This window comes from Nothoprocta perdicaria, unplaced genomic scaffold (assembly GCF_003342845.1).
Source record: "Nothoprocta perdicaria isolate Ctin4 unplaced genomic scaffold, notPer1 scaffold_302, whole genome shotgun sequence".
Taxonomy (NCBI): domain Eukaryota; kingdom Metazoa; phylum Chordata; class Aves; order Tinamiformes; family Tinamidae; genus Nothoprocta; species Nothoprocta perdicaria.
The window spans coordinates 393,775-416,953 of record NW_020455536.1 but is presented as its reverse complement, the minus strand read 5'-3'; the positions used below and the strand labels follow the sequence as shown (position 1 = coordinate 416,953).

The window sequence follows — 23,179 nt, the reverse complement described above, 5'->3', positions numbered from 1 at the left end:
TTGCCTCTGGATACCCTTGAAATCAAAAACTTGATGGGAGACAGAAAAGGATGATTTATAGTTATATTACATGGGATTTATTTCATCTTCTGAAGAAAAAAAAGTTCTTCATTCTTGCTTGCAGAAGCTAGGTACTAAGTGACAAAAAGAAGCGGAAAGAGATTTACCTAATTTGAGATAATGTAATACTTATCCATTATGGTCAGTTTATAGCTTCTGCTAAAAACAAGACCATCCAATCATAATGTGAAAAGCCTCAACAGCTTTGGAATACATACAAAACCCCAGAGTGCCAGCCTACTCTACCAAGAAGGTGCTAGGAGGAAACTCTTCTTGAAAGCAAGTTCTCTTAATTGCCTTTTTTTGCGAGGTAATTCCTTTGAAGCATTAGCTATTGCCAGGAGGAGGATGAACTGTGTTTACATTGTGACTCAGTGTGCCAGTTCCTATGTTGCTATGTTTTGATGGATAGAAGGGCAGAGGGAAAACTACAAAATCCAAGACACAGATGACTAATCTAATCCTGGCTTAGCAGCAGAGGGGGATGACTGTCCTCTGCAATATAACTCGTTGCCTGGAACATGGGAAYGTGTGAAAATTGTCACAGTGTTTAAGGCACAACTACTTCATTGGTTTGCTGGGTACTGTAAGGAGAGGACAAAAATGAGAACATTTCAAACTATTGGCTCTCTCTGTTATGAGCACATGGAGTATTTGGAGTTGGGTGGAGATCAGAACTGAAGTTCCACCATTGCTTAGAGTTGCTTTGCCTGCTASCAATGTTGTGTTTAAGTTTCTATGCTTCTTTTTTGGAGAAAGGTTATTGCYAGTAGCAACAGGCAAAACATTTAGCACTGAACAGTTGTATATTTGTGCTCCAGAACCTACCTTTGGGGTGAGAAAATAATTTTGGGGGAAGAGGGATCATTTCCTGTATCTGCTCTGGTTCGAAATACATCTTGATTTTAGTCTGGCAAAAGAGAGAACTGTTACTATTAAAGGAAAAAAAAAAAAAAAAAAAAAAGTCCTGTGACCACTCTACATCTACAAGATCACAGAATGGTTAAGGTTGGAAGGGACTTCTAGAGATCATCTAGTCCAACCTCCCTGCTCCAGCAGGGACACCCAGAGTATATGACACAGGGCAGCATCCAGGCAGGTTTTGAAGATCTCCAGAGAAGGAGACTCCACAACCTCCTTGGGCAGAGAGTTTGTTCCTCTATCTCCAATAGGGACTAACTCCACATCTCAGAAAAGGGTTTCCATTAAGGGGTGAACTATGACCCCATCCCAGGACAGACGTACTGCCCTACCTGTGAATGGCAGAGCGTGACTTTTATTCTGAAGCTAAGGCTGCTGCCCCTTCAATGTGTTATTCCCTTTACTGCAGATACTATTTTCATCTACTTACCTCTTGGGGAAAATCTGTGTCCCACTAAAATCAAAGACAAAATAGCTAACTTCAAAGGGCTCATGATTTCTGCTCTCTTCTTGCTCCACACATTAATTATGGTGTAGATTGTATTTCCTTTTATTTGTTTGAACTCTCTTGTTTCTGCTACATTCCTCTTCTCCTGTTCCTTTCACAAAAATACAATAAGGGAACCCAGCTGATTTTGCTTACAATGCCTATTATTTCATGAACCTCTATCAAGGCATCTGCTTTCTGTAAAGGAGAGTCCACACCAACTCAATCTTTTCATAAAAAAATCCACCCTCTGATCAGTGATCAGTGCGCTTTTTTTCTCATATGATGCCTTTCAGCTAAGTAATGAAGATTGACCACAAGATCCAGTATCAAAGCATACCATTACTGCAACACGGCAGGCACAGCAGAGGTTTTCTCTCTCCCCTTTTTCCTTATGGCTTCTAAAAACATGCTTTTCTGTTCACCGCTGAGCACTGACAATTACTGTACAGAGAAGATTAAAAAAAAAAAAAAAAAAAAAGAAAAACGTTTGAGTGAAACATCATGAAAAACAGTCCCTCCTTGTGATATTTAGGTTTCTGCTGCTGGCCTTGGCAGAAGTCCAGATTCTACATGAACAAAATTCCCAAAGGCTTAAGGACTACAGAATATAGCCCACAGTCAGGAAGTGCAACAACATGTGACAATGGGAAGAAATAGGAGGAAAAAAAAAAGAAAAAAAAACATCCCTTTCCAATGCTTTTAAGCTTCCGACTCAATCAGTTTGGATCAAAACTCAGAGGCTGTTAAGATTTTTGTGTGAATGAATTCTCTACTGCTAAACAAAAGCATGTGTGTGTTACCATGCAAGCCAGTGGTAAACAGTATGACTTCTTCTCATTGATATTTCATTTTACAGTAGCAGAACCATAAAATCCCAACTTATATATCAGGTCACTGTCCTCTCTATTCAAATAAGCTGTKAAGAACTGTTTTAGAAAACACAAAATCAGCTTCCTAATTCTCCTTTCCAGGAAAGCTACTTGATATCCAGTGTTCGCTGCTCAGTGCCAAATCATGGTTCATTTACAACATCAGAATTTAAAACAGTATGATAAATGTTCCACATTTACTATCATTCAGGTCAAACTACATCCTTTACATTAGATGTCCATTGCTTAACTGATATCCTGAAATCTTACCAGCTAGGAAAACAAGACTGGATTCTCTTCATTTTCTAAGCAGTTTAAACATAAGCTAGCCACAATTATGTAATTATATTATATATAACTTAGGAACACAGGAACATAGGATTTCAGTGCTACTGTAGCTGACGTACACAGCAGAGCAAGCTTTGCTTTTTTTCCAACTATGTCATTCTCGTGGGGCAGATGTTTGTCTTCACAGCACAGATTTTCTCTAGAGGTCACAGGGGACCAATAAACATGAATCCATGTCAGAAAAATATTTTAAACCCATTTTATACTTTCTCTCTCTTTTGTGAGTTTAGTGACAGACCAGTAAAATCAGTATCTTAGATCCACAGAACACACAGAGGTAGCAGGTGTCTAAGCACTCTCTTGTTGACCATTTCCATAACCACATGGGGCCAAGTGTAAAATTCAGTTTTGTGTCTACATTTCCCGGAAAAGCCTAAGGATTTATAGGTTGTGAGAAAATTCCAAAGTGGCTCTCCTTATTTCAATAAAATAACATTAATCATTTCAGAGACAATTACTTTTGTTTTGGAACTTTTTTTAAATTTACAAAATCCCTGTCTTGTGCCTACCTTAAAGCAATCACAAAAACTCACTGAAAGTGGATGTCTTTCACTTATTGAGAAGTAGGAAACAAGATTGTGTCAGTGTGTGAGCAGAACRGAGAAGTAGCAGGCAAGCAAAGCGTGTTAGATGTGTAATCTGTGTTAGATGAAAACCAGCTGATCGTGCCCAGGGATGTGGCAGAAAGGTGGCTGACATCTCTCACCAGCAATGGTCAATGATGCAGTGCTGGATGCAAAAAGTTGCCATGAGAGCAGAGTGAACCTTCTCCTTGGCAGAAAAATATAGATATAACAGAGGAAACTGAGAATCCAAAGAATAGTTCCCATTCCCTGGGATACTCCTCAGAAAGCGTAACAATTTACCAAAGCTTGGATCATAAAGTTACAATCTAGCCCATAAGGAGGTGACCATGTAAGAATCAGTAGATCAGAGAGAGACCCTATCTGTTCATGGTGAAAAAGGCAAGGGTTTGGGATGCAAATGCAGCTCCTTTACTCCTGGAGCACAAGTAGCCTATGAAAATCTTACCAGCTTAATGCCTAAAATATCTGAAAATCACGAGGAGCTCACTGGCCATCCCGGCCTCCAGCAGGAAATCCTGTACTCCATTAGCACCAATTTTTCTCCCCTTCACCGTTAGCCTAACATACCCCCCTAGCCTAAGCCTAGGACCAGAGCGCGATGGGTAAAAACAAATGACACTGACTCCTTAAATGGGCTCATCTTCCTTGGGTAGCTGGAAGCTTGCTGGAAACAGTTCCCCCAGCACTGCATCCCATGGCTTTTGTTTATCTATCCTCGCTGACATTTTCTTCAATTAGGAAACAATAGCTCYGTTCCAATGTACTGAGCAGAATTACTGAAACTGAATCACGTGGGAGCAGGAGGGAGTGTTTTCAATTATTCACTCTGTCTTTTTTTGCCAGGCCTATGAAGAGGAACAGCCTTCTGCAGAAGTCAGGTTTGTCTGCCTCGCTGTTGTAAGTTCCTCCTTTTGATTTTTTATTTTACAATAGGTGGAGAGTTTTTGCCTTTTTTTTTTTCTTTTTCTTTTTAACAGTAAATCCAACTCTCCAAAAATGCCTTGCTCTGTATTAGAAAACTTCCAAACCCCTAGGTCTTTTTGTTGGTGGAAATCTTAGACATCTGCAACAGTTCAGTGTAATAATATTGCTCAGGAATGAATCTGACAAAGATCACAAGATCGAGATTAAAATGAGATGCAAGATATCATGCTTTTAGCACTTAGTAATATAAAGCCCATCTTGTTCTTGCGAGCAAAGAACGGATCTGACTCCCTTACTGTCTGTTTAACAGCAGAGTGTTATCGTTCAGTCTGGGAGCTACATCAAATCATTTGTATCTTGTAAATGCTCGGTTTAATATCCAACCAAAAATCTGAACCAAATGGGCACAGCACAAATTATGCATTTTGTTTGCAAAGGACAGATTGAGTTAGAGCTTTTTAAACTTAAAGCTGGAAAAATAAAGCTTGGGAAGAAAGAAAAAAAAAGAAAGAAAAGAAAGAGAAGGAACATTTGGTTTGCATTATAAACCACAGACAACTTGCATCAGGCACGCTAGAGGTATAGGACTGGCAAGGGAAAATGACAGGCAGCAAGCGCGCTGAAGAGAAAGATGAATGGCTTGGGGGATTGACTCTGAAGTAATTGTCCATGCCCACAATACCTTGAATTAAATTTGGTGGAAGATGGCAATGAATCATAAAACTTCTCTGGCACTTGAGATGCTATTTTCTGGGTAAAATAACATTTCAGGATATTTATACTGGAAAACTTATGGACTGTTTTTTTTTTGTTGCCTGCTGTATTTCTGTCACTTACGCAACTCTGAATCAGAAGTTCTGGAAAGGATACAGTTTTAGCTGAGACCTGGGCTGTGACCTAATACTTAGAGCAAGTATTTAACTGGAAGTCATCAGGTCTCCTCAGTGTATTTTCAGCTCAGCCACTTGCTTGCTTTGAGATACTAGGTAAGTCATTCAGGGTTAAACGTGGGTGTCTGAGAGGTAACTGAGCTCTGGGGATGGAGGGAAGTGGAAAGCAGCTGATGGAGCGGGGTAGAAAATATGTTCTCTGCATAATGCCGAGGTCCTGGCTCTGCAGGCAGGGTGGGATGGCAGGATGCACTTAGAGCTGTGTTTCTTTCACTGTTTCAACAGGTGCTTCTATGCCTTTCCTGCATCCCAGATGACTAGCATTAGTTGGAGAGGCTCCTTTTGGAGCATTTAATAATGATGGCAATGCTCCMTCTTAAGCTCAGCAGCTTCAGGTAGAGTAAGAAAGTGGTGCTGCATCTCTCTCTGTCCTTCATTCTATCAAGCTAACCTCCAGAGGACYATATTTCAACCATTAAACTACCTATTCTGTTTATCCATGTGCTTAATGGCTCTATTTAATTCTCTTTCTTAGGGGAGATAAGAGTGCAGTTATTTTTGTACAACACTGAAATCCTTGAATGCAAAATGCTTTTTTCTTCTAATTTTCCCCCATGGGCAAGGTTGTTTAGGTCTGAATGTACAGTACTAATTTCTAACATTGTTACTGCCAGTATCTAACAGGGATTGCCAGAATCACAGAAGAAGCAACAAGCCCCATGCAGACTTTCCAGTGATACACATTGCACAGACCTGTGGCACATTAGTTCTGCTGCTTCCTATCAAGATGCTGGGGGGAGGTACTTGCATACTCCAATATAACAGCAAGGTGTGAAGTTCTCCTTATTCTATCCATTATACTGCTTTTTTTAAAATCATTCTTTTCTAATGGGACAGTTTTCATGTTTTTCTTCCTCTAAAATACCTTCATATATACATGAACAGCAACACCAAGCTTTACAAGATTAACTTCYTAATGCACTGGGGAAATCTTATAAGGACTTCTCAACTCAAAAACAGCAAATAGGTGGGTGCATAATAAAACATCCTTAAGTTTTGGGTTAACCAAAACACTTAAAATGATCCATTTTAACAAAACACAGAAAAATTCAAAACCTTGAAAATCCTTACATATTTACAAGGATGGGTGCACGAAGGATGAGTGCTCAAGGATGAGTCAACGAAAACAAAATAATCAACAGAAAAGTATATGACCAATTGCAGACTTGAGACTAAATTTCATCAGCAACTGCTTCTTATTTCATCTCTCAGAATTATTATGTGATGTATTTCATGGCACTTTTCAACTCCGTACTTCAAAATAATTTACAGAATAGATGTTCTGAAAAACAGCTTCTCTCAGTTGTGCAGAACGGGAGATTAATGCTAGAGAAATAAGACCCGAAGTCCACCATAAAATGCATGTGGTAAAGCTGAGCTCCATGTGATCCCGTTCACCATCCCCTCCAGCCTCTGTTCTCTTACACATAGGCTTAGATGTTCTTTCATTCAGCACATGAAGGAGCCGTGGCTGTGCTGGTGGGCAGTCCTTGTTCCCACTGCAGCTGTATTCGCCCATGGCTGCAAATCCATGTTGCTATTCGTAAGAAAACAGGCTACTCTGAAAACAAAAACAATAAAAAAGAAAATGAAATGAAGGAGATAGATCATGCAGTGTTGAGAACCCACAGTGATGGAGATGAGACGTTCTCAAAGACGCATAGAAGAGCAGAGTACCCTTCAGTTCTGTTGAACTTGACATGTTCTTGCTGAACTTTTAAACTTTAATTCTGCAATGGAAWAGTATTCTTCTGGGAAACCCAGGGAGTTCCAGTTTGGGAAAGCAAGGACAAGAGTTTTGGGAAGCATTAGGGATTTTGTTCAGGAAGAGAAGCACTATAGAGAAGAGCACTATTAGGATGGGTATGACAGAAAATAAGTTATCTTTGAACATTTATAGGAGTATCACCAAAAATGCCTGACCAAATTAACATGCTTCTCCTTGGCAGATAAAAAGTCCTATTTGCTCCACTTGAAAAAGCTACATGCAAAATCTTTCTTTTACAAATCCAGACAAGCTCAGATGCATGCTGAACTGGGCACGTCTCAAGGAATGCCATAAAGTCCTTTCAGAAAGGTACTCACTGAAAACTATTCATCATCTACTTTCGTTCTTCTTTCAGTTTGGTTGATTTCTGTGGTTATCTGTATGGGGATAAGGGGCAGGTAGAGAGATAAGAGAAAAATATAATTCTGAAGATTTATTGTATGATTGATCTGGATTGGTCAAGACTCACAAGCCTGTTGCAACTCTTAGAATTCCTAAGAAAATCTGCCTTCCACCACTTTCAAATCACCAGTAGCATTTGAGGTACAAAGTGCACATGTACTTACCCAATTCTGCATAGATACAGAAAAAAAAACCTCAGTTTATAGCACATTGTACCTTTTATGTTTCCTCTCAGTGCTATACTTAAAAAAAAAAAAAAAATCTCCTTTCAAATTACATTGGTTTCCAATCTGGTGTATAACATGTACAGTCTTCTGTGAATTTTAAAATTCCTTCAGTTTCAACAGGCATTTTTTTCTAGAATGACAGCATATATTAATAACTATTGTCCTACTGAAAGAGAATTCTGTAAGAGAATACAAAAGCTTCTGTAATGAAAACGATAATCAAAACTATGTGGGAAAGTCAGAGCAATCAATTTAGACTTGTTCCTGTTAATTTTTTTCTAGGACTGACACATGTCCAACAAAATATTTCCATAAAACTAGTTGCTCTGAAAGAGAGGGGGAAAGATTTTTAACAGAGTTCTTCTGTTATTTTAATATACTTGCTACTCATTTTACAAAAGCCCTAACTTTTCCATATTTTTCTTCCATTGCTTTTCTTCCTTTAATTTGGTATGCTGAATCATACACTAAAACAAACCATATCTTTAATGGACCACTTTTTTGATTGATACATTGGAGCTGTATTCTTTCATACAGTTCAATCCCTMATCAGATATTCACATCTAAAGTGCTTCTATGGATCTCTCTGTTGCTGTTAAATGCACAGTCTTAAGTGAGTTCTGGTCTGCAAAAGCAAGAGCTTTATAGCAGCCCGACATTCCTTGCTCTCTCGTGGCTAAGATCTGCTTTTGCTAAACCACTTGCAAATCAGATGTGCCAGGCAAAGAACTTAACCTCGACAATWTGATTAATCTTGTTTGAATTATAGTGGTTTCATGAATTAAGCTTCAGAAGGAGCCTCCTCTTTCCAAATAAGGCTAGGAGGACAGAATAATGCTTTTAAGTATCTTCCTTTTCAATTTGGGATTTCAACATGCAAATTCAGCAGAAGCCAAAAGGAAGCAGCACAATGGAAGCATCAAAAACATTTATTAAAAGCACTCCATTGTGCTTGGGGAGCAGGGGAAGAGAATGAAAAGGTGAAGGAGAATTTAGTAGAGCACAGCACAGAAACAGAATTAGCAAGTCATGAGATACCACGTGGCTGTTAGTAGACTGAAAGGCTCTGTTGATTCAATTTATTCATTAGGGCTTTTCAGTAGCGTAGGTTATTAAGTGGGGGAAAGTGGGGTATATTACAACTCACTTTTTATATTTCCTTTCCTCGAGGATATTTAGCTACAGAGAAGCAGAGAAAGTTATTGGAAGTATCATGCCACACAAATGGGAGAACGATAGGAAAAAGGGCAGCATCACTAGCTCTCTGAAGATGGATCGCAAGGGCAATGCTGGGAGCAGGAAGTCAAAAAAGTTTCGCTCCATTTCAAGATCACTTATACTTTGCAATGCCAAAAACAGCGATGATGGGTCAAGTCCAGATGAGAAATGCCCCGATTCCTTTGAGATTTCCACCAACTGGGGACAAGAGGATTTTGACTGCTGTTCTAGAACACCACTGCCATGCTCATCAGAAACAGAAGACAGCCCACCTGACCCTCCTCGCGTGATCACCAGCATGGTCCAGTGCAAAGCAGCGGCAAATGAAAACTGCAACAACGTGAGAAGAAAGTTATTTGTCAAGGTAGGCAACTTGGTATAGTTTRTTGTTATATATTGCATTTACAGAAGTTTCTAAATGGATTAATTTGTGTTTCTCAGGAGCACAGGCTTCCACTGTTTCTGTCAGAGCTTATGGGCTTGCAGTGTTCCTGCTCTGTGTAGACAGCATGAGAATGCATGTGGCTCCCTGCTGTGCTGCTGCACTCTACTGATAGATGCTCCTCTAAAATCAGTGACTCCTAGGCCACTCTCAGTGCATTCAAGCAGCACAGCTGCACTGCCTTCTACCTGTACACTATAATTACTTAGCTCAAACTATAGAGCTATCACTATACCGTCACGCATTTTTAAGCAGTGATACTGTGAGCTCAAAAGCTATGCAAGTGTGAATTGTATTAGTATTATGAAAGACAAGAGATTCAGCAAAGACTTTCTCTCYGATTCAGGAAGGATGCAGTGGTAGCTCTACACCACCAGAGATGTCACTGTCTCTTGAGATGTGAAAGCAAAACTAACGGTCTCATATTACAACATTATTTTTTAATCAAGAATGAAGTTTTTTTTTTTTTTTTCCCGTAAAGCTCTGACCATTTTTTACAATAAGCAATGTATTCTAGATGTCTTTATAAGGTTTCTTCTCAGTGACGTATCATAACTTTTCATTTTCTCTCTACCTGTTGTTGTGATGTGTGTACTTCACCTGAGAGGGGACCTCACCACAGGTGTGATATGACTCTTAATATGCTCTGTGTCCTTCTGGTACACAGGCTGTGTATGCAACCAGTAAATAGTTCACAGGGAAAAGGCTTGAAATAAACACCTGGTCATTACTTACCAGCCTTGTGTGAAGGAACTGATTCCTTCACATAAAACAGAATATATAAAAAGAAATAAATTATATTTTACCTCTTGGAAAGAAATTACCTAAAACCAGATCTTGTCAGCTAAAGACCCACTGGTAAAATGGTACTGAAAATCTGAATCTCTTCTTACCCCTTCAGTTTCCTGTTACCAACCACAGCATGCAGCCCAAAATTGCAAAGCCTGCAGCAGGTCAGTGCTCTAGACGTGAGGCAGGAGGACAGAAACAAGCCAACTTTCTACTGCAATCGGACAGAAAACATGAACAGCTAAAACCAACTCAAGACCCAAAATATACTCAAGTCACCTGCAAAACCACGTGGCCTCTTCCCCTTTGGAAACAGTCCACATACATTCTGCTGATTTCCCTGAAAGAGCAAAGAAGAGACTGGCTTCTCTGGAGTCTCCCCTCTTCTTTTTAATCACAGTTGAAGTGCTTAGATGCTGTCAGCTGCCACAATCTACTGGCTTGCATAACTCCAAAATATTCTAATAATGGTTGTGATCCAAATCCATACAAAACTACTCAGCATCTTACTGCAGAAAGGAAGTTTAGATCATTCGCTTTAGGAGTTGGTAGGTAGCTCAAACCGGCATCTGAGGAACGGAGCATGTCTCAGGACTAATGCCACTGAGCAGACCAGTGCAACAGCAGAGGGTTTAAATCCCCTTCTCAGGCTGAAATGTCTGTCACACAACAGGATGGGTCAGGAGTCTGGGTGGATGGTGACATAAACCATTTGTTCTCCAGTGCTCTGATAACGGCATGAACCCATTCTGATACTACTTGCTCATTTTCCATACCTACCAGAGTGATGCATCAGTGATTCTAAAAGGTCTCGTCTCAGCTAAGTAGGACAAATGTTACTAAAAGCTACACCCCATAGCACTATTGCTGAGCTTTGCCTTGTATTATTAAGGGACTGATCGATCTCTCATAAGGCACGAGCCTGCCATAACAACCTTCCTGTGCACCAGGCATTGCATAGAGCTTAATCTCAAAACCTCTCTGTCTAAGAAAGAAGTCGACAAGCATCCTCCAAACCCCACTGTACCACACTCTCTTCATTTCCAGGTGCCACTTTGAAAATCCATGACTTGGAGCTGAAGGGCTTCTGTCTTTGCTTGATAAAACTGATTGTTCTTCCTGTGTTTTCACTGAGGATATTCCACTATTCTTCTCTGCAGATTTACAGCTTTACTATGAGACAACAAATCATGTGGGCAATACTGGATGATGGGAGTTCAGTTCATAATGAATTTTTTTTTTCTATGCATTCCAAAAAACAGAAACACTTGAAAATAGAAAAAAGAAATTTCAGTGCCTGGTATCTAGTGTACCTGATGCACCAACATAACCAGCAGTGAGGAAGATAGCTTTGCCTGCTCGTGTCGCTAGGAAGCCTGAAGCTATGCCAGTTGTAGGGAGAAAAGGCAGGACTAGAAAATATCAACTCACATTCTTCAGAGAAAAGGGATCTCCACGGGGTTAAGTGCTGCTTTTGTGGTCTGTGGTTTCTCCTCACTGCACCACTGCTACGCTGGAAAACATTGAGAATTACCTTCTAGAGGGGCTGGCAGGCAGGGTGAAAAACCATCTAGAATAAATTGCAGTGGGGAAGGGCTGGCATGAAAATGCACGTTGGATCCAGACTGATCAGACTGCAAGTCTGCACTCAGTCTCTGAAATATCTCTGTCCTCGCTTCCCTTGGTCTCTGCCTTCCTGAAGCAGGAGAAAAGCAAAAGGTCATCCTTTCCCTCCATCATCACCAGAATGTAGTTTTCTTAACTTGGCTTTGTGCAAGCGCCTGTTATCTGGCTCTCTGGTACCAGGAAAAGTGTTATGGCAACAGACTGTAATGTCTCAAACATGAGCCCATGGGCAAAATGGAAAAAAAAATGTCAGAGAAGAGACTGCATTTATTTAGATATTTACATGTTAGCCTCTCTTTCTCTATTTGTTTTCTCCCTCTGCATTCCCTGCCTTCTTGCTTTCACAACATCAGTGCCATGTTAAATCCCGAGCAAGTTGGGAAAGAGGCTTTTATATAAAAACAGTGTCTGTAAAACGTGGGCTGGGATAAAGGTTTCCAGAAAAACATAACAAAGCCCAGACGATGGGTAGAAAGGTCTGTAGCATCTGTTGTGCTGAGCTGTCTATCTAGGGCAGAACCTGAATCCCATGCCCTGCTCCTTGCATCATCGAAAGACTTTCTGGTTTCTACCATTTTATTAACTGCAAAGGGAATTTGCTGCTGGAAAAATGAATTGCCATCTACTATAAATATTTTGAAAGGGCCAWGGAATCAGCTGGGGCACATCAGAATCAGCAGAGTCATATCAGTTTGTGTCAGAGATCCTAGTCCATTTCTTTTTTGTTAGAAATGACAGGACAAAAAAAGGCTTTAAAAAAAACCCACACAAATGCTGTATTCTCTGAATTTTGGAAATCTGAGTCATTTCAAGTCAGGAGGATAGAAAAGCCAAATGTTTAAATTGACTATTGTACTGTTGTTAGATTTTTGATTTATTCTTTGCCATTTTGAAAACAACAGTCAATCAGCTTATTATCATATGCTTAGTTAACTGAGTCAAAGACCTCACTTGAACTAGCCTTGTATAACACTTTATTTCTTTTCAGACAATCTAACTACTGTGTCTTACATTAAGAGTGCACAAAAGTTTTTAAGTTTTCCACAGATGCCATGGTTACCCTTCTTTCAAAACAACATCTGGAATGAGATGTTTTCAGACAGGACTCTGGGCTAGAAATGTCTAATGAGAACATGAAGGGAAAAGAAATATCTTAAATGGCAGATAGAAAAACAACCCTGCATTGGGCATGAGAAAAGGGGTGAGGGTGGGGACATGGTCTGAATTTAGGGATTACTTTTCCAGAAGCAAACACATGAAAATTTAATTTACTCTCACCTGCAACACAAATGTATTCAAGAGGGCTCTTGAGCTCCACCTTTGATTTTCATCTTTCAGCAAAGCAGACCTAGTTTAAATACAGATTGTGTTTAGAATGCACTCCTGCACATTTTTATTTTACCTTCAGTTTGATGAATATAATGCAAATACAGGTTTTACCAGAGTCTTGAAGTACTGGGTTGCAAAGCCTCTTAAAAGCCAAGAAATTATGCTTGCAGGTAGCTAATATGCATTTAAACATATGTTCCAATAATGAGCAGGTAAGTTTGACCTAGAATGCATCTGCCCCCACAAAAAACTTGACAGTCTTATTTTAACACATTTTCAGCACTTGCTAGGTTCAGAGCTAAAAAACATCTTGCAAAACCAGCAAGATACATTAAAAGGGAGAAGGATGCAAAACAAACGTCTCTACTTTTGGAACCATTAGCAGTATTCCTATGCATAAAATAATAAGCAAGAAAAGGAAATAAGCCAGCACAAACTGGCTGCTGGCACATGGATTGGTCAAATGTTTATTTTTCTAAAGAACAGCTTTTATTAATTTTCTGTTATGTCACAATAACTTGGATGTGAATATAGTGATCTATATCCAGGACCCAAAAAAGTACAGATACTGATAGCATACAGATACTTGCCACATGCCCCCCTAGTCCTATATATATACATATACACACACATGCTTTTAAGTCATTTATACAAATGAATCTCAAAGGTGACTGAATCATAGCTTGCCTGAAATGTAGTCCAACTTGGAAAAATGACAACAGATTTAAACTAAATTTGTTCTCAAGATTTTTCTGTAACATACAATTTAATTTCTACTTTCCTTCTGACTAAATAAATGATTGCAACTGATGGCTCTTGGAAAGAATATCTGTATCTGATCCATGCCCTTTTCACATGTAAAAAAAACCACCCCAACAACAGAATATAATCCTGATTTGAAGTATTTCCTCAGATACTTACCTTAGGTGAAAAGTAAAAACAGAAGTTTCAAAACTAACCTTGGACCTCAAGATGATTGGTTTAAAGTAGAATTCTGTCAACATTTGTACACTTACCTGTAACTTGCTAGAAGTACTTGATGTTTATTGACATTACTGTAAATACTAAATAGCATTGCAAGTAATAGATTTGTATTTCCTGTCAGGTAGGTATGATGTATCCCTATTGATTTGTGGTGAAAAGTCGTAATGGCTCTAACCCTTGATTCTGGATGAACTCTGCTTAGGACAGAAGTGGAAACCTAGTGATGGTGAGGGAGGCAGTTGCACAGCTTACCCTGTGCTGTCAGAGGACAATAGATTACTGGATATAGTTTATGTCATGCTGAYTGGGGGTCCCTGGAGTAGCACTGACACTTGATCGCTGGCTGTATCTTGTGAGCAAGAGAGGACCCCTGACACTGAGCTGTTCTAACATGAGAGATGCACATAAATCTCTTGGAATGACCCTATGTGCCAAATCAATTGGGGTCTTGACCACATACTGTGCTCGTTAGCCCTGTTCACTTCTCTAAAGATGGAGAGGCTGGTGGTGGGCAATAGGGAATGTTCAGCTAAGAGCAGCATAATTGGTTACTCAGATACACAGGACAAATTAAATATAAATTRTGTGCTAGCCTTCCATCTTGCCATCTATTTAGAATTTTGTTGTGTTCAAGTACTTGCGCTCCAGGGATATGCTGCCTGGACATGTGTTGTCCTTTGTGCACTTAGTCAATCCATTCTTTGCTTTACTTACTCATATGACTATTTATCTTTCTACAGCCATTTGTTAATAATTCATAACTATGTTGCAAATGTGCTTGCAATTAATCCTCCATATGTAATACACAGACTAYTGCATCTTTAACCAGTCCAGAATGGACAAAGAATCTTACACTCTTCCAGTAATCTTTGCTTCCCTTGCTCCCCACTTAACAAGCCAGCAGCTGGGGGTTGAGCTTTTAGTGCTTTGTATACACTTATTTTCCATTCAGATCTCATGTTTTCTAAAGGATTTCCTTTTTTGGTGTATGTTTGTTTTTTTCCCCCCATGTTTTGGCATAGGCAAAATTTATCCAAATACTATGAAAAGTCKATTATTCGTTCTCTTCCTCTCTGTGCAAAGGCACATACTATTCTAATGCTTCCCTCTTGTAGTCGGAAGCCACTGAAGTTCTAGAGAAAACTTTTGAAAAACACTGACTTTAAGATACCACTGTTCTYACACAGCTGCACAGTGTCTAGGGCCTGTTCGCATCCCACTTGGAGAGAAYCTGGACCTAAGAGCTTTTTCTGCATTTCTTAAAAAAAAAGGTGTTAAGATAACTGTAAATACCTTTTGGATCTTTTGTACATCTTCCTTTATGTAATCTTTCTTCTTCCTCAATTAGGACAGCTGCATATGCAGGCTGTGCACGGCCACAGGGAACTGCACCCCAGGAATAAAGCTCTCCAGAAGTCCAAACTCTAGGTGTCTTTGCAAGGGCTTCACGGGCAGCCAGGTGACTGCAGGTGCAGGAGGCACAGCAAGCAGGTACAATACACTGTGGAACACATACTCGTTAGCCTGTCATTTCTCTGCATGGATTTTGCACAATAAACTTTGTGAGAAATGAGCTGCACCAAGCATCAAAACATCTACAACAGGGCAATATGTTCAAGGCAAAGGGAGAATTGTAGTTGATCCCTCAGTAAGATATGAAGCACAATAGTGACATAACTTTCTATGTCTGTAAAATGATGTGCACATAAATGCTATTTTTTTTTTTTTTTTTTTTTTAAGAGTTGGTCATCAAAGCCCAGGGCATGAACTGTTAACACTACATGGACAATCACTTAATAATCTACCCAGCAGAGAGGCTGAATCTCTCACTCAGTCAACAACACGGCTGGTGAATACAGCGATGGCCAGCAAAGTAAGTACGAAAGTTGTGGTCCCCTGGCAACTGTGAGGTGATTTGACAGCAGCTGCTTGAGAGACAAGGGGAATTTGTACATCAGGCATTTGAAGAACATGATTTTGCTCTTCCTGACAAAACCTCAACCTCTTGCGGTCAGACTCTGGTAGACTTTAGCACAGCTTTTTCCCAAATAAACAGAGGCTATGGAGAGGCAAAGGCCCTGGGAACTCCTAGCAGGGACTGCACAATGCCTTCTTTTAAAAACACATGGCTTGTGAAAGTTAATTTTCCATATAGAATTTGAGCAAAAGCAGAGGTAGATCAAGGGAAGATCCACAGATCCAGAAGCCAGAGAACAGACTCTGCACTGAATGATTTTTTTTTTTTTTTTTTTTTTTTTTTTGGATCTAGCATCTGTAGCTAGGAAAGTCCCATGGTGAATGTTACTGGAGTCTGCCACAGAGAGAGGGAAACAGTCAGCAGCATTAACAGATCAACAACCCCAGATTACCACCAACTCCTTCAGTGGAAAAACCCTTTTGACCCTCTTACTTTCAGAGTCCATTTCTTTGGATTAAACTCATTTCATTGCAGTCTTCTTGGCGCCCCATCTACACTCCAAACTACTAGAGGAACCAAAGGTTTTTCACTTGCAAATTCTGGAGGAGGCTCAAGGATGATCAAGGAAGAGTTAGCCTCCTCCTATATACATGCCATTTTGAAGAGAATGGATTTCTGCCATGGCTTTATTGCAGGCTTGGTACTTAGATATTGTAGGAAAAAGGCCAACTTCCACTTGTTATCTAGAGCAGAGTCACACACAGACTGCTGCTGTTATCCTAGGCTGAGAAAACACTCATTGCTGAAGCTGCAACCAGCTGTGGTAAAGTTTGCCTCTCCCTAAGACTAGTGCTGTGCACTGTCTTGCCCTGACGTCCGCTGGTTTTGCCAGTATTTTGTTTGTTTTTCCTCCTTTAAGAATCTAAGCGACCAGAGAGGAACTATATTAAGCTATTGTGGTTTAATATCACCCAAGAGACAGCCAGGTGAGTTGTGCATTTAAACACAAGCCTGCATCAAAATAATGAAGAGCTAATAGCATAGGCTTTTCAAGCAAGCTGGCTTGTTATGGCAACACTACAAAATCAGTTTTACAATGCTTTTGAAGGATTTTTTTTTTTTTTCATTTCTTATTCTGAAAAGTTCTCCAGGGAAAGGCATGAGGAAGTCTTAGGATTTTGCTACTTGGCAATGCCACCACCTGCTGCTGAAGAGGAAAATTACCATGCCTTAGCTCTTGATAAGGTATTGCCAAAAAGCACTACTAAAATGCTTGGAAGAAAATGCTTGTTTTAGTTGCTGACAGACACACTAGAACATATGGATCCTGCTCTAATGCTGTTCTGTGGCTTTCCTAGCCCCTTCAAAGTTTCCCTAAGCAAAACCTTTTTATATTTCAGGTTTTATTGTATTTAAATTTTCAGTACTGTCTATATTGAATAAGGCTGTTCTTCCATATTTATGATTCCCTCTGAATCAATGACATTCCCTGTACTAGAATATCAGGAACTATACATCCTTGGAAACTGTTCTTACAAACTGATGCGATCTTTTTTTTTCTTTTCAAACTGTTTTCAAAATCTGCATTTATACACCTGTAACCAAAAAAGTTTTACCTTAAGGTTTATAAATGCTAAAATTAGTAGCCATATTTTCCAAACTAGGCCATGGTTTCCAATTAGGAGCAGTTAATTTTCATAAAACACCAAAGCCTCAAAGATTTTAGTACCTAAGTCCTACGACCCAAAGTCACCCTACTGAAATCAGCAGGAATAGGCACCTATACACCAGCACAAAGCTGGGCATACACATTTTCCTTTTGGAAATAAGGCCTAAGATGATGCAAATTAGGTACTCCAAAGCACCAGTCATCCCTAAATAGGACGAACATAGTTAGAGTCAAGCAAGAAATCAAACTAGGAGTTTGACAGATACAGAATGCCCATTAATTTTCTCTCAATTCCAAATAAAGACCAGAATATTTTCATCTTATTCCTTTGGCAAGCTGTAATCACATAACAAGCAAAGCCATTTACCATTCACTTAATTACTTTTGCTTCAAGGTTTTTTTTTCCTTTAATTCAGGTTCAAACTTGTACAAGCCAAATTAGGCAGAAATATATATAAATATATATATATATATGCTGCAATTTCTACTTACAACATTCTGGTCTCTTGTTTTTAGGAAACGTCATCCTGTAAAGAAAGGCTGCTCGATATGCAAAATGGCTGTTTCCTGCACAGTAAAGCCACCTGTCAACGAACTCGCAGTAACTCAACCAGTAAGTTACACAGAGGAAAACTTCTTGTTTGCACTTTTTTTTGGGATCAGCCTATGGCACTTCGCTGTGCCACGATACTGCAAGAAACTGCACCCCTAGCGCGGCCTTACTCTGGGATCCTCAGCTAGGAATTGCTGATATATAGTAGATGCTCACAATAACCTAAAATCAGGGGGTTGTGCACWGCTTCTACCTCATATTTTTAAAGATTGATTTGAAATAGGCCGATAATCTTAAGGTGGTTTGATTTTCACTATAGGGAGGTTGGTTTTTGCCACATGAGTGGAAGCAAGGCCACAGGGGACACTAAAAAGATCATTCTCATGCCTTCAAAAGGAGATAGGCAACTGGGAAAACGAGTGAATGAGCAAAACGTTATTAATAAATTGAGTAAGAGTACCTCGGCCGCTCTCTCACTGCCCCACAGGTGTGAACCCGTCCTGGAGCGGGGACGCAAGCGGCGCGGTGCCGCGTGGCGCCGGGCCTCTCCGGGAGCGGCCGCCCTCAGCGCTCRCCACCGCCAGGAAATCGCTCTCCCAGCAGCTGGACTGCGCCACAGGCCGAACGCCAGTAAGTGCCCTAGAAACCGCCCTTATTCTAAATCCTGTGTTGAACAAATAAGGTTGCTTTCATGCCAGAAACCAATGTTCACCTTTGGGCATAGGCAGAAGCTGAGTTTCTGACTGGTGTTTCACATATTTCTACAGCGCTTAATTTCACTTTCCTGAGTAAACAGCTGTGCTAGACTTGCTGAGACTTGTAATGAATGCTATTAAATCCCTTAACTCTAGCCCTGGTGAGCTGTGTACATAGTTAACCTCAGATAATTATTTTTGTCGTTTGACAGGGAAGTACCTTTGTCAGTACTTAGCTTAGTTTGCAATACCTACTCCTGCAATGGTCAAGGAGAGGTTTTTCATTAGCATATTATTAAAGATTCATTAAGATGGGTCAAATCTCYGTGGCTGGAGATAAGTTATAAGGAAAACACTTGGTTAGCAAGCAAAAAAAAAGTATGTTTTGCTGTAGAAAGAACCTCATGTTATGGCTTAACAGAGTTAATATTCTGAAGACCCTACGCAGGCGCTAAATTCAGTTTTAGGCAAATACAGAGAAATGGCAGTATTCCTAATATGGAACTAGTGGCAAGACTGTGGAAGGAGAAGGAATTTCTTGGTTCTTTGTTCAGTTCTTAGAAGTAAAGATGATTACAGCTGTCATGACCCCCAGTAGCCAAAAAGGGATTTTGGCGTGGAACACCAAGTGAGAGCACAAGCCAAAATATCTTTCCACAGCACTGCACACTACCTTCAAGAGCCAATACTGCCATTTCATGCTGGTTAAATCTAGTTTAGTCACTGCAGGACAATTTCAGTGAGCAGAACTTGAGAGTTTGAGTCCTATGCATTTAAGACCGCAAAATATGGAGTAAAATTTATTCAGACCACTGGCTCCTGAATATATGGTGACAAAAATATATTTCAGCATGAAAAGCTTAGATTACTGAGCACAGTCATTGGTTCCATGCAAACTGATCAACTGAAAAACAACTAGCTTCGAAAATGAAAAGGAATTGAGTCTTTTCTTAAGCAAAAAACCCTTCAGTAACATCAATCATCAGTAAGAAAATTGGATGCAAACCAGTTGCACTACTCTGTCTCCAAGAAAGTTTCATTCTACACCGAAATTATTATTTTCAATTTTCACAGGCTATATCAAGGTCATCTAGATCGCTAAGTACAGCACAGCTGATGCAGGCATCTTGTGGCTCTCAGGCTTCTGTAATCTCAAACATCGTGTTGATGAAAGGACAAGGGAAGGTGAGGCTGGCTCTGCTGATTTACCATAAAGAGATTTTTATTTCATTTCCTGAATGTAAGCGGCAAAGACATCAGAACAGGAAAATGACTTTGGTATTAAGGCTTTGCCAGGAGTTATTTGGTACCATCAATAAATTCTTAACCTTCTGAGGGGTATATGTGAACCTGCAGGCCAGGATCTGATGGTCAAATCCACAACAACTGAGCAACATGAGCATTGACATTCACTGATCCTCTTATTGGCAGTTGGAGGCAGATTTGAAATTATAGATGCCATCCATAGACAGAAGGGAGCTTTATGCATAAAAACAGGTGAATTAGGTCACTGAAGACACCTACAGAAAATTAAGAAGCTGTAAGCTTAAACACATATCTTTTTGGACTTGTTTAAAAGGTTCTGCATTTTTTAATAAATGACTACTTAAACTGTGAGATTACTGTCAGAAGTCATTCCATGTAATGTGATAAAACACACAAGATCATCATATATTGACTGTATTTTGGGAGCATATAAGGATAGCATGAGCGTGCTACTTTTACTTTTCATGCAGAGGATATTAAATAACTTCAGAGATGTATTTTAGTCTCACAATATCCTTCTAAACTTGGTGAGGTGAAGGCAAAGCACATGAGAAGTGTCTACCTGAACAGATCAGTTGGTGGTGCTTAAACTTGCAGCCTGCATTAACTCTGTGTGGAAGAGGGTAAGAGTACCCCACCACAAGACATCTGTGTGCCTGAGGTTAGCAGTAATACCAAGATCTTATATGCTGATTCTATCAATCCCCTTTATAGAAAGAAAATTAAGGAGAAGAAAGAATAAATCAAGCTCTCTAAGTAAGTTATTAGTTCAAGGGGAAAACAAAACACACACATTCCTGTGCGTTTGTAATAACTGATTGATTGCAACTGAAGCAAAACCCAAGTCCTGAGGGCATTAAGCTGATGTTTTCATTTGCCTTTACTACTGACCCTTGAGGGTAGCTATGATACAATTCTGACAACTTGCACTGTCCATATAGCTACTGCAGAATACACTGTTAATTTATTTATTTTCAGAGCTGAATACTGACTCTCACACACTGCTTTCTTCCCTAAATTAGGGTTTAGGCTTCAGCATTGTTGGAGGAAAAGACAGCATTTATGGGCCAATAGGCATCTATGTCAAAACCATCTTTCCTGGTGGAGCTGCTGCGGCTGATGGAAGGCTACAAGAAGGTGGGAAATCCTTCCTTCTTCTTCCCTCTCTTTTCCCAAACCAGACCTTCAGAGAATAGGGAGATTATCTAAGCATAGATTAAATGAAGATGAAATGAACACAATGTGACATTTATATCTGCATCCCTCGATACATTTGCAAGACTGTCTTTGAGTACTTGTGTCCATCATGCAACTTACTGTGAACACAATGGAGTAATAGTAATGCACTGTAATTCTTCCTTCTAAAAACAGGTGATGAAATCCTGGAACTGAACGGAGAATCTATGCATGGATTAACACATTATGATGCTTTACAAAAATTCAAGGTTATGTATTCTTCTCCCAGCATAATTTTTGCCTTTACACACAATGTACATATAAGCTTACCTCATTCTTTCATTTCCTTTTGTTTCTTGCAGGCCAAAAAGGGTCTTCTCACACTTACAGTCAGGACAAGCTTTAGCCCTCCTCATTCTGCTTCCAGTTATCTGTCGCCCCACTTGTGTCAGTCGCTGAGCTCTAGTACATGCATAACCAAAGAAAACAGCTCGTTCAGTTCAGAGAGCACAGCATTCTCATTAAATGCTACAAAGCCCAATGACAGAGTCATAATGGAAGTTACTCTAAGCAAAGGTAAGTGCTAAAATTAACTGAGCACGGACAAACAAGGCACTGATTCACAAACAGGGTTCATTTGCTCTCAAAATGTCTTTCTTCACTAACTTTATTCTTTCCCCAGGCTAAGGGTTTTTAATACCCTAAATGAGATCTCAGTGCCTGCCATGTTAACAACTATCTATCAACAGCAGGCTTTTGCATACCATCTGTCCAAAAGAGCCAATCAGCCCTTTCTTTTTTCCATTCAGATATCCAGCTGTCACATGAGTATCCTTCACACAATAAGATAAACCCCTCAGCAAAAGCCACCATTAAGCACATCATACAACTGTTATCCTTAATTATTCAAATAGTTCGTTTCATTCTGAAAATGGCTTAAAAAATAGAACACATTCATACATCATTTGTTTTTCTTTCACCTCTTTTTCAACCATCATGCTTTTCTATTTATAAACAGCCATTGGCAGACTGAAATATACTTTGAAACGTGGGATCATAAAAGCAACAAAGCAAGGTCTCCATAGGGTAACAGCATGACTTACCAAACACACAGTATGTGGCCAGACTACCCAGTACAAAGTGGGGGAATTCACAGAAATCTGAAGCTGCAATATATAAAACAAGGAGGTTAGAGGTGGTACCACAAATAACATTCAGACATCACATTTCCTCCTTAATTTTCCTTCTTTTTTTTTTTCTTTTGTTTCTTGTAAAGTCACTTGAATGTCATCACAGACATCTTTTAAAATAAACCTGCATTTGCAATGTATCTGCATGCATCTTGAAATGCATCCAACAAGCAATATTGCAGGTATGCCCTTTAAACATATAAAAAAAGGAAAAAATTAAACAAAAAAAGGTTGGGGAGAAAAGAGCAGCTTATTTCGCACGTGAAAAAATCATTAGCACAATCATGAAGAAGATTCTAGTTTGTACAATCCAAAATTAATTAAATTGAAGATAATTTTAGAAAAGGACTCTCTAGTTACTTGCTTTTGCTGTTACTTATGTTTCTTCTTTATCAATTCTTTCAGAGGCAGGTGTTGGTCTTGGAATTGGATTGTGCAGCATCCCTTACTTCCAGTGTATTTCAGGGATTTTTATTCATACTCTCTCACCAGGCTCCGTGGCACATATGGATGGAAGACTCAGGTAGGATGAGAGTGGATGTTTGCCTGGATATCTCACACTGGAAGTTTTCCATTGCTCAGATATGTTATGCCTTCATATTTGACCTATTTGGGCAGAAGGTCCTAGTTCTTTCTGGAACGGTTAGATTTACAGCATATTTCAGATTTCAGAATATTTCAGAATATTTAAGGTTGGAAGGGACCTCTACAGATCATCTAGTCCAACCTTCCTGCTCAAGCAGGCACACCTAGAGCATGTGGCACAGGGTGGCATCCA

At 39.6% G+C, this 23,179-nt stretch overlaps 1 protein-coding gene across 2 annotated transcripts in view; it reads left to right on the top strand.

The window, feature by feature from the left end:
- The first annotated feature begins 4,122 nt into the window (after positions 1-4,122).
- Positions 4,123-23,179, top strand: part of IL16 (interleukin 16) — a 31,119-nt gene continuing 12,062 nt past the window's right edge. Inside the window, exons 1-11 of one of the 2 annotated variants that reach the window (XM_026042453.1) lie at positions 4,123-4,172; positions 8,717-9,128; positions 15,283-15,425; positions 15,675-15,783; positions 18,038-18,134; positions 18,562-18,704; positions 19,844-19,954; positions 21,058-21,172; positions 21,407-21,480; positions 21,574-21,787; positions 22,807-22,924. In XM_026042453.1, the coding sequence (XP_025898238.1) occupies positions 4,123-4,172; positions 8,717-9,128; positions 15,283-15,425; positions 15,675-15,783; positions 18,038-18,134; positions 18,562-18,704; positions 19,844-19,954; positions 21,058-21,172; positions 21,407-21,480; positions 21,574-21,787; positions 22,807-22,924 (1,586 nt within the window). Of the gene's footprint in view, positions 4,173-8,716; positions 9,129-15,282; positions 15,426-15,674; positions 15,808-18,037; positions 18,135-18,561; positions 18,705-19,843; positions 19,955-21,057; positions 21,173-21,406; positions 21,481-21,573; positions 21,788-22,806; positions 22,925-23,179 lie in introns of both variants that reach the window. The other variant, XM_026042452.1, reaches the window with a different exon arrangement.